The sequence below is a fragment of the Triticum aestivum genome, chromosome 3A, assembly GCF_018294505.1.
Source record: "Triticum aestivum cultivar Chinese Spring chromosome 3A, IWGSC CS RefSeq v2.1, whole genome shotgun sequence".
NCBI classification, from domain to species: Eukaryota; Viridiplantae; Streptophyta; class Magnoliopsida; order Poales; family Poaceae; genus Triticum; species Triticum aestivum.
In genome coordinates this window covers 445,547,273-445,559,409 of record NC_057800.1, presented here as the reverse complement: position 1 = coordinate 445,559,409, position 12,137 = coordinate 445,547,273, and the positions used below count along the sequence as shown (strand labels likewise).

The 12,137-nt window shown below is 46.3% G+C and overlaps 1 protein-coding gene across 1 annotated transcript; it reads right to left on the bottom strand.

Annotated features, from left to right (window-relative positions):
- Positions 1-8,574: 8,574 nt before the first annotated feature.
- Positions 8,575-9,305, bottom strand: LOC123058403 (uncharacterized). Its single transcript, XM_044481135.1, has one exon. The coding sequence runs from the start codon at positions 9,223-9,225 to the stop codon at positions 8,725-8,727; it is 501 nt and encodes a 166-aa protein (XP_044337070.1). The 5' UTR covers positions 9,226-9,305; the 3' UTR covers positions 8,575-8,724.
- Between the last annotated feature and the right edge of the window lie 2,832 nt (positions 9,306-12,137).

Here is a 12,137-nt window from a genome sequence, read left to right as displayed (position 1 = left end):
TCAAGGCGTGGGAGACATCGTCGAGCTGTACGTGTGTTGAACGCGGAGGTGTTGTCCGTTCGGCACTTGATCATCGGTGATTTGAATCACGACGAGTACGACTCCATCAACCCCGTTCACTTGAACGCTTCCGCTTAGCGATCTACAAGGGTATGTAGATGCACTCTCCTTCTACTCGTAGCTGGTCTCTCCATAGATAGATCTTGGTGACGCGTAGGAAAATTTTGAATTTCTGCTACGTTCCCCAACAGTCCCAACTCCCTTCCCTGCTGGCCTGACGGCGGCCATACACTCCGGCATCTGCGCGCGCGACTTGGATCTCAGGCCGGGCCGGGCCGTCTCGGCAAAGTCGCCCGCACCCAGAACCCTAGGACGGGCCGTCGGCCAGCGCGGTGGTGTGGGCAGAGGGCGTGCGGCTGCCATGACTAACCCACACCGGGTGGGGTTAGCCAACGGGGGCTGCCGGTGCATGTCGAGGCACCGAAAGGTGTGGTATTAAACCATATGTAATGTTTTTTGAATCTCGTAACTAGTTAGACACCTGTCGTCTTATTTAGAATGCAAGAATTGGGAGATGTGTACTGCTCGGTTGAGAAGTGGTGCGAATTGGTGGCAAAATTCACACCCAGACAGCGCATGATGCTACGTGGCACAAATTTAGACAGTATGTTGAGAATTCCTTCAGTGAAAATGAGGAAAAAATTATTGGAATTTATGATTACAACGTATGATAGTAGAACAAAGCGATTTATTATTCGGCCAAATACTGACGGCATCAATGTGCTTAATGAAGATGTTTATGACATATTCGGGCTACGTAACGATAGTGATGATGTCAGTAGCATGATAGCAACAGTACAACTAGATGCCAAAAAATTGTTCCGAATCGGTTTCTAGACAAAAGAACAGGCCTAATCCTCATCGATGAGTTGATAAAAAATATTGTTGATACTCAGTCATATGATGATGATTTTGTGAGAAGGGCTGTACTGGTTCTTATGGGTACAGTCTTAGCACCACAATCCACCAAATTTGTTCCTTATCGTTATTACAAAATGGTGGAGGACGTGAACGCTATCAAGTCATACAATTGGAACGATTTCACATTGGGGGTGTGCATGGATGCTATTAAAAAAAGGTCGAAGATCTTCAAAAATTCAAGTGGCCTATCGGAAACTTGCCTCTTCTTCAGGTACAAGTCATTTCGTAATAGTTGTATGTAAATATATTTTTTATGTGATCTATGTGTCTGACTAGTTGTGTTTACTATCATGCAGTATATATACTGGGGAAAAGTTGAGCCAATTGGTGTGGATACATTTGATCCTTTGTCTCGTGAATACCCACTAATGCTTAACTGGCTAGAAACGTAAGGGAAAAATCGAGACGACTATGATAACATGCACGGGCGGGTCATCCACAATGTAAGTCAATAAGTATAGTCCTTATTGATTTCACATAGTAATTAAGTATATTTGTTATTTAATTTAATTTATTGTTTGTTGTACAGATTGAAAACTGCGCTAGCGAAGAGTACAGACGTGCTAAGGTAGCACGTGAAGGGACTGTCCCAGAGGAAGAAACGAAGAAACCTAAATGGAGAGGTGGTGGCAGGAGTAGAAAGCCAAGCACATCCGCGGTTTCATCGAACACGACTTATAGTATGGACCGTGTGATGACATGCATAAAGCTGCTTCACAAGGAGGTTCTCAATATACCCAAAAGATGTGCACAGGTAATTTAGAAGTTGTATTGAACTTTTTTAATTGTTCAACTACTTATCGTGTTTCATTTGTGTTTGTAGATGATAATGAAAAAGTTGAACACGAAAGGTGTGCTGTACAAACCCAATAAGAGGGGCAACAATGATGAATTTGATAATGTAGGTGAAGGAGTTGGGATGGAGAATGGCCAGTACAAGTCATCAAAATATTGGCCAGATATTGAATCACCTACGGATGTAAAGATAGGAACATCTTTCACGGGTATGAATGATACCTCCGTGCCCGTTGATGACACGGGTGCTCCGGCGATGACACCGGGTAAAGGTGAACCTACTGATCCTTTCATTATAGACGATAATGGAAACTCTCCATCTTCGGCATCAACTGTACGTACAAAAGACTTTCCGTCTATGTCCCGAACCCCGCAGAATGCTGATATTTCTGTTGAGTCTATGGATGCTTTGTCACCAACAAAGTCCGAAGACACGTTTGAGATTTTCCCGACAGAGAGCAACATAGGTAATGGTGAAGTCAGTAAGGAAAATGAAGGTAAGCGCAAAAGAAAAAAGTCGAAATATTGTCAACCCCCCTAAGACCTTCTCATTACCCGCAAGAAACGTGTTAAAAAAAGTAAGTCAAATACTACTTTATAATTCATTCACACGTTATGTAATTTTTTTATTATATAACTGACTGTAGCTGCATTGTTTTAGATCTATTTGCATCGTCACCACATTCAATTCTAGCAAGTTCTCTTAATATGACTCCGGATCACATAGAGGCAGCCAGAGTTTTTGTTGAGACTCTCGCATCGTCAAAGAAGCATGCACACGGAACCGTGGTTGATGTGCCGCCATCAGATGGGGACATATGCACACCAGCTATGCTTCATGATGTCCTGACGTTTAAATGGTTGAATGGCGCTGTAAGTATGAGTTTGGTTTTAATAAAACTCTCATTTGTACTTCACAAGTTGATAGAAATTTTTTGTTTATGTATGCAGATCATCAATGCATATTGTAAACACCTACAACACCGTGATTTTTCTGATCGTTACATATTAACACATGGTTCCCCAAATTTATGTTGAATGGGGCAAGGGAAAAGATCAAGTCAGTAAATGATTTAGACTTAGAGAATGTTACAAAGAAAACGAAAGTCCTCGCAAGAGTAATGGATGAGTATTTCAGACGGGACAAGGTAGTGCTTTCATATTTATTTGTTTTTATTAGTCATTACTATTTAATTGCACTAACATGATTTGGTTACTATGTAGGCGTATTTTGCTATGCACGTTAATGATAATCATTGGATAACCATAGTGATGCACATCGTCAAGTAGGAGTTTCAAGTTCTTGACTCAAATTCTAAAGGCGCAATTAGCCAAAGAATTCACAATATGATTGCCACCCTGGTACGCTATAATTTTCGCACTCGCATCCAGAAAAATATTGGGTCATACATTAAATTCTGGTTTTGTTAATTTGTTTCAGAGAGCTGAAATTTCTAAGGATATTATGAAGGCCAACTCAACTCTTGAAGCAAATAAATTTCCAGATGTCTCATCGTGGCCAATTAATGAGTATAAAATGCCGAGACAAAAAGATGGGTAAGTTAAATGAGTACAAGCAAGTGCATGCTACATCATAAGCTGATCACACATGTTTACTGCAAAGTGTCTTGTGGACTTTTTGTGACGTGGTGCATAAAATATTGGGACGGGGATCGCTGGACACATGAATTTGACCACGAAGAGATTAATGCGTCAAGGCCACGTATTGTCGCGGAAATTATTTTTTCAGAGGTGAACAAATTAGAGAAGGTCAAGATGAAAATTGTTAAAATCACGGAGAAGGAATAGGTATTAGCATCGGTAGGGTTTTAGTCCCGTAGAAGGTTTCCCTGCCATTGTTGGATACTTTGATCGATTGTAATGCGTCATGGCACTGGGACAGATTTCGACAATTTTTCACGTTTTATTTATCGCTTTCGTGTGAGACTAAACATTTAAATGCGTGTGGGCAAGTAATATTTTTGCTGTGCTAAAATGTATCAGTTTGCGGCTGCGATGTTATATGTACTGTTGTTGTTTGTATTCGCGGCGGTCATTTATTTATTAAAAAATATCCTCGCCGTCCTGAGTTGACGCGATGTGGACAAAACTGCACAATATCCCATGGCGATTCTGATGGCAGCAACAGCATTGGATCCGACGAATATTCCATCCCAGCCCATGCGGTGGCCGACAGCCGAGGCAGTGGTGGGCCCGCGCAGTCCAGCTAGTGCGGGCTGGCGCGATTCGCCGTGCGCCACGCGCGCGTCCGGTGGCCCAGCAGCCTACCGAGCGACAATCGCGGGCCCGGTGGCAGACGTCTTGTCCCGCCCCACCGAGCGGGCACATGCAAAGATCCCGAGGAGGATTTATGGTGATCTGTCGGCCCATTAATAACGTGCGTCGGGCGTGTGGGCCGGTCCTTTAATGCCTCTTCGTGTGAGGATGGGGACGCTGGCGCGTTGTGCCGACTAGGTTTATATAGTCCCACCTCGCCCGGGGAGAGACGCGACGACCGGTTTATATACCCGCGTCGTCGCCATCTCACAAGCTCACTACAGAACACTAATAAATGCCCCGTTGTACGCCGTGGCCTCCCCGCTCGGTGGCCGAAAGGCCTCTTAGAAGGCGTTATAGTATACTGTCCGTGCGCGCGCTCGGCCACGGCTGGGCGTTTTTTTTAATATTTTTTCACATAGATTAAATTTTAAAAATGTTAAACAGTTGACAAAGTCATGACAGCAGTAACACATTCATACAAATATATCATGTTTCACACATAATAATAAAAATCGCATGTCTCATAACATTGAACAAGGGGGTATAAAGAATAAATTCAAAGTGCCATGTCTTTTATCCTTAAACAAATAAACTGAAAGTGCCATGTCACATTAGAATCGAACAAATTAACCAAAATAAAGCAACAAATAGTACGACATACTAATTGAACTCTGTCCCAGTGCCTTCCATTGATTATGAATACTTCATCTTTATGTCCGGTTCCTACATAACAAATTGTAAACAACTCATCAGACAATTGTAAAGAGAGAAACAAAAAATAATTAAAATAATGTAAAACTTACTTTTCATTCTCAAGGCACGTTTGCCGTCTATGGCCCTCTTTCTTACAAATGACACAAAGAGAACCGGATTTTCTCTCAAACAATGATTTTGGTCTTTCATTTCTTATAACATTTGGATCTTTCTTTGCCCGCCCTGTCGTGCTCTGTTTAGGGGTGCCCTTCGTGAAAACTTTCACGGGATCACCTATGACATCAACATGTTGTTCCGGCTCACGTGGCTCCTCATGCACATTTTTTCTAATACCAACAGCATCATCATCAGGGACCTTTTTCTTCACTATTATATTCTGCAGACACTGCATCAACTCATCAAAGACGAATGGATCATTTGAAGCAACATGAAAAGTTTCAGCTCCTGTTATACTGAGTTGACTATAGCGAGCACGCTGCTCTGCCCCTGTCATACCCCAACCAAACATGTCACTCTTCCGATGTGCAGGCAGCCCACCTCTCGCAACTTTCGACATCCTCTTAAGGATGCAACACTTTGGTATTTTAGATATTTTCAGATGAACCAATACATACAGAATGTGTTTGCAAGGCAACCCTTTCCGAAGCATTCGTCCACAACTGCAGTCTATCGTATTCTCAGAGTTTTCAGCTCGATAATTCACGCTGAACTGAAATTTGCGGTTATTTCTCCATGTCACGATGAAGGTGTGGAGTCAACTCCCACTAGCGTCTCACAAATCGCAAGATCTCCTATCTTCTTCAAATCTTGTTGAAGAATATAAAAATTGGAATGAGTGAATACTTTGGCAGCATGCTTCTCAATGTCCTTATATTCCGTGACTGATGGTGGCAATGACTGATTTGAAACACAGTCATCATGCGCCTCGTTCTCACGTAGTCGAACTATGCAGTTCTCATAATGTACAACTAGATCAACAATAGTCATACCACCGTCCAGGTGAAGGTGAAGACAAGAGTTAAGGCTTTCACTCCTCTGATTACTGCGCATACCCAAAAAAACCATCTGACAGATATGATGCTGCCCACAGACCCCTCTTCGTGTACATCCTACGCAGCCACTCTTCTGTTTTATCAGTCTTCCATTTACGGACAAAAGCGTGCCATCTTGCCTCAAAGTTGGCCGGAGAGGTGCAGTAGTACAAGAGTGCCCTGAACTCATTTAGCGATTTATAATTAAGGTGCTTCTGCATATTTTTTTCCACATGCCATGAGCAAAGACGGTGCAACACATCAATCAAAACCAACCGAATAGCTCGTATCATTGCAGCGTCTCCATCTGTGATGATTGACCTTGGCTTCTTTTGACAATTGGCCTTCAGGAATGTCTGGAGCAGTCACACATACGTCGCTTCGGTCTCGTCGGACACAATGGCACAACCAAACACTGTGGTGCAACGATGATTATTTACACCAACAAAGGGGATGAACGACATACCATGTCTGTTCATCTTATACGTGATGTCAAACACAGTCACATCTCCATACAACTGATAGTCCTGCTGCAACTGTGCATTGCACCAAAACATGCTCTTCAAACGGCCCTCCTTATCAAGCACGTACTCAAAGAAAAAGTCTGGATCCTTCTCCTTTCTGCTCCTCATAATCCCGATTGCCGTGTTAGCATCACCCTTCACAATCAACTTCATTTTTTCTCAGCAACATAAGTTGTAGACGTCTCGTCTCAGAAACCCACACTTATCATACGAGCCATACCTGCTAATGAAGTTGTCGACGATGATATGCTTTCTGATCCCAGCTCCTTCCATCGCCAAGATCTCAGCTATCTGGTGATCTCCCATCACTCGATGTGACCGCAGAAATACCACCTCATCTGCTCTAGCCAACAAATGGTTGTGATCATCCATAAAAGTTGCCACGAACCAAACTCCACGTCCTTTGTCCAACTTCATGACTAAATGTGCGTCACACTCGCAACGAGTCTCAGGTCTTAGCCTGCGGATATGGCCCTCCGGGTTTAAACATTTACCGAGACGTTTTCCTGCCCTCGAGCAAACGTATCGCCTATACCGAATAGTGGTTGAAAGACATTTTCCTCGTTTCACTTTATATTTTCTGATACTGAATCCACATTCTTTGGCGTAGTTATTATAGAATATGTAAGCCTCCCACTGTGATGCAAATGTCATACTCATAACCTTCAACTGTGTCTCCAGCGCACGTTGCTGGATTTCAGCCTCCTCGATGTCCATATTAGCCCCATCCTCATGCTCATAGCCATCATCACCACTCCAACCATCGAAGTTAGCCTACAATATTCCACATAAGCAAGTGTAAGTTGTCATTAACAAGTTTTTATTATTGTATGACATCTTAAAGTTTGGACCAAACCTGAATTATGTTATCCGCGAAAGATTCAACACCATGATTTTCCTTGTTCTGGACGTCAATATCCTCCTGCATATAAAAAAAATCAAATGCACATGTAAGTACCCATATGATTCTTCGTCCGACGAAATGAATGTACACGTCACTTACGTTTTCACTACAAGCACCCTCCTCCTTCTTTTGAAAATCTTCCTCAGGTAAATTATTGTACGTGGACCAGGATTCATTGTCGCTGCTACCATCATCATTTTGTACTTTCATTATCATTCATACGATCAACACTATCGCTACCATCCCACTCACTCGCCTCCAAAAACAGATCCGTAAATCCAGTTTCTTTATTCATTGAATGGCCTCACTACCAACACTGCAACATTATAAATAAAAATTGATCTATCATTTTTAAATCAAATTAAATGTACTACGGTCATACCGATGAGTACTTCATATCTAACAAGTGATTGCAGATAATTATTTACAGGTACAATTTTTTTTGACAAACTAGACGGCTTACATGGCAGGTACGTGCACTTCGGCCGGCCTGGCCTGGCTGCGGACGGCGACGACGTTCCCGGAGAGGTTGATCACGAAGTTGCGGGCGGCGACGGCGTCCACGTAGGCCACGTCACCACGAGGACCTGCACGGAGGCCAGCTCACGTACGGCTGGCGACTCCAACAACGTCCACGGTGGCCAGATCCCGGGTGAAGACGGGGAGAATGGTCGGCGATCGGCGGGGAAAGGCGGCGATCGGCCGGATGGGGAGACGTGGGAATTGGCAGCGTGATCACGGATAGATCGGCGGCGAAAGGCGGCGATCGGCGGGTTAGGGCGGCGATCGGCAGGGCGGGGCGACATTGGAATGGGCCGCGTGATCAACGCAGGTCGTGAGTTTTTTTTTCACGCGACGGGAGGGGGTAGATGCGAGCCGGTCGTATCGGCTCGAGACGTGTGGTCGGCTCTACCTGCATGGGTACGCCGCATACGGCGCGGGATAAGTTAAGCACCGTATGCCCAAAATGCCCTTATACATTGGGTTGGGGGGAGGGGGTACCCAAGCAGACCTCTTGTAATATTGCTACCTATGTGTGTTATGCTGGCCTTGTTGGCTTTATAACTTTAAAGCCGGACATGCTTTTTATCTAAAAGAATTGGCGGGAGGTGTGTAGTTCTTGTGCAAGGGAAGAAGACGCAGGAGAGTCGAGAGTGCGGAGGCGCACATGACATGCGAGAAAATTTGTAGATCAGCATTTTGGCCATTCTTTCTCTTTTCTTCCGTGGTGCATCTTTTACTGCACACTGTAATTGCCTGATCAGCTGGCCCAGCAATCAGCACAGCGTAGACAAAGAAGTTTCACTTTCCTAAGCGTCATCGCATATAACCTCACAAGCAAACAGTCATGGAATTATGGAGAATTTACAGCAGAGCAAAGCCCCATGGTTATGAACAGATTACATATCACCAACTGATCTTACATATACAAGCATATGTGTAACACTAACACATCATTCGCCTTCCTCCAAGTCGCTGGTGCAGTGCATCCATGCTATCGCGCCCTTGAAGCTTCGAGCATGCCCGCGAGGTCCCTGGACGCGCGCACGGACTTGTACATCTCGAGGACGAGCCTCTGGCCCAGCTCGTCCGCCTTCTGCCGCACCTGCGCCTGGCTGCGCGACCGGCGCACGGGCACCCGCTTCTGCCACAGCGCCTCCGGGGTCGGCCCGTTCGGCAGCGTGTGCGTCGCCGCCGAGTGCTTCTTGGCCGCGCCGAGCATGGCGTCCACGTACGCGTCCCTTATCCGGCCAAGCACGCGCTTCGGGGCCTTCGCCGCGGCCACGGCCGAGGCCGGCGCCTTGACGCGCACCCGGAACATGCCGCCGAGCCGCACGCCCCACGCCTTGCCGTCGCTGCTGCCGCCGTCCCCGAGCCGCACCAGGTGGCGCGTGCCCCGGCCCGCCGTGGCGCCGTCCACGCGCTGGTACTTGCTCCGGCGCCAGTAGGACCGTATGCCCTTGGTGAACCGTATCGGGAAGGCCTCGGCTTCCATGGTCGTGCACGCTCTCCCCGCTCCTTGGTCGCTCTCGTAGGCTGGGTTTGGTGTATGTTCCGTGACACGGAAGAACTTCTGTTGCTGAATGCTAATCCGACACCGATCTCGATCCTTTTATGCATCCGTTGGCGAGAGCTGCTGCCGTCACGTGCAAACATAAAATATGATCGTCTAAACATGTCTGTAATAAACATTTCATGGAAGGTGCCGGGTGAGTGTGGAGGTGTACAGCAGGTGTTAGCTGAGGTGTTTTCTTGTCCCAGCTCACAAGTTACCGAGAACGGAGGTGTATCTGACCTCCGGACCATACCAATTATTCAACGTGACATGGCATTCCGGCGGGAACAAGTCGTTCGTAGCTCGGATTTGCATTGGCGCTCGGCATATATGATAAGCTACGGTTGCATAGTCACGGTCAGAACTCGGAGACACGGTCTCAAACTGTTGAGTAAATTAACTTGTTCAAATTAAAATGATGGATCGGAATGATGTGGTGAGTGACGATCGCGTTGTGTTTGACTAAGCTGTCCAGGGCGTTGTGGACTTAGTCAGATCGATCCGGTCAACCAAAACGCACGGCGGCGTGCACAAGCATGCACCGTAAATAATCACTTAATCAGTCATTATCGATTTATTAGGTATTGTCGTTGGAAATCCTGTTGTGTGCTTCCTTTCAGCAGGGACTTTTTGTCTGAGTCAGCAATCCAGCTAATGGCAAATACCCCCTTCGTCCCATAATATTGAAACATTTTTTTACACTAGTGGCTTCTCTTTCTTACGGAAACAACTCGTGCAAATAACAGTATCAGCCAACTCCAGAGGTTTGAATTTCTAGTGAGGCGATGGGACAGAGAAGCATCTTTGTGGAAGTTCTAAATGAGGCATTTGCACAATCCAAAGCGCAGATATACACAAGTTGCTAATCTTCTCCCATTTTTTATGAAAAAAGAGGGGTCGACAGACCTCCGATTTCTATTAAAGAAACCAGCATTCTACATAAGTAGGCAAACCCAAAGAGCAACAGAAAAGACAAGAAAAAAAAAACGGTGGAGAAGCTTAGTCTAAACATGCCCAGAGCAGAGGTGTTCTTGTGCATAACGCAGGAGAGCTCAGAACACCAGGGACAAAGAGCAACGCTGGGTTTATTAAAAAAGGCAGGGATAGGCAGACCTCAGGAGATCAACAGAAAGAAAAAAGGAAGAGCGAACTACAGCTGACGAATAAAAAGGATTCAGCTCATGCATAAAACAACTGTATATAGCTTCGGAGAGACACAAGCAAGTATGCGATGTTCAAATAGTCAGCCGATGTACCACCGGAGCCCAGTCTCTCTCTTTTCCATAGCCAGCCGCTGCACATTTCTCATTTCGATAGTCCACAGCTTATCACATTTTTTTTTTGCGGGCTAGCTTATCACTTTTTCCATTTGAGCAAAACGCCACCACATATTGCCTTCAGTTTGTTCCACTGTACTAGACTACCTCCAACAAACACTCTACAAACCGAATCACTCCCCAACCTCAACACTAGTATCAGAGAAAAAAGTTTTGGGAACTGATCAGAAAAAAGTTTTGGGCCTCCCCTGCTAATCTTCCCATGGATACAAAAAATTGGCAAGTGCATTTTTATCTGAATCATGAAATACCTCACATAAAACATGACATAGCATAGGACCACCGAGCCAACGATTATTTCAAAGAAGTTCCTAATGTGAACATAGAATATATAAAGTGCCACAACTCTCCTCTGAACACCATCCTATATCTGATAAAACGCCTTTAGGTTCGGGAGATAAACTGCTGCGGTTCCACTTTTATCCAGACATGCTTTGTGCTTGTACAATTTGGACTACAACTGCAGGAACCAAAAAAACTATCAATCAGGTATCAAAATATATGCTACTACTTCCTTGGCTGCAACTGAAAAGAAGGAAGGTAACACCAAAAGAAATATTTGGCCCATGAATAGATTTCCACCTAAATCAAAAGGAGGCAAGAAGCAGATCTTAAATACTTCGGCATCCTCCCTTCTCATCGATGTTGTCCAACAGAAAGCCATACAGAGATTGCCCAAATTTTCAAAACAAATAAGTATATGCACAAAAGTTTTACCTATTTTACCGAAAAAGGGTTTCCCCCCGCTTTGTATTCCAAAGCACCAACCAACAGTGCAAACGCGATGCTGGGGCGAGCAACACAACAAGCCCAAAGACGAAAGGAAGAAAAAACAAATGCCAACAACGGCAGCTCGACTAAGCGCGGAAGGCCCGCCACCGCTGCGCCCTCCAGAGACACTACACCACAGCCCGAGGTTCCGAGTGCCGCGTACCAAGCAGCACCTCCAAGAAGGTATGCGACGTCGACGACGCTGCTGCCCAGATGAGTCCTAGGGTTTCCCCCGATACGCAGAGGGAGGTGGAGAATGGCTACCACCGACACCCTTCAAGAAGGAATGGTGGCACCCGCCGTTGTCACCGCATCGGAGCCGGACGAGCCGGCAAGGATTTCTCCCGCACGCCAAACACCACCGCCCATCCGGAGCCTACCAACCAAACCACCACCCAATGCGCCATCGCGGTTGCGCCGACACCCACGCCGTCTCACTACGAGCACCAACACGAGGCCGAGAAGACCGGAGAGAAGCGCCACACGACGAGAGCAGCAGCACCAAGGCCGAGCGGGAGGGAACCACCTCCACCGCCGTCGTGCGAGAAGCCCGCGCCTCTGGCACCGTCGCGGTAGCCGACCGGACACGGCAGCGGGGCATACCAGGCCACCCCTGGCCCGGCCAGGCCCGAAACGGGCCCGCTAAGCCCCGCCAGCAATGTTGTAGCAGGCTGGCGTCGGCACCGCCAGCCCCCGTTGCACAACGCCGCTCCCCCGCCTCCTAGGAATCACGCCACCGACCCG

Bases quoted from the DNA above. Each gene is read 5' to 3' on its own strand.
- LOC123058403 (XM_044481135.1), bottom strand. From the start codon at position 9,225: ATGGAAGCCGAGGCCTTCCCGATACGGTTCACCAAGGGCATACGGTCC.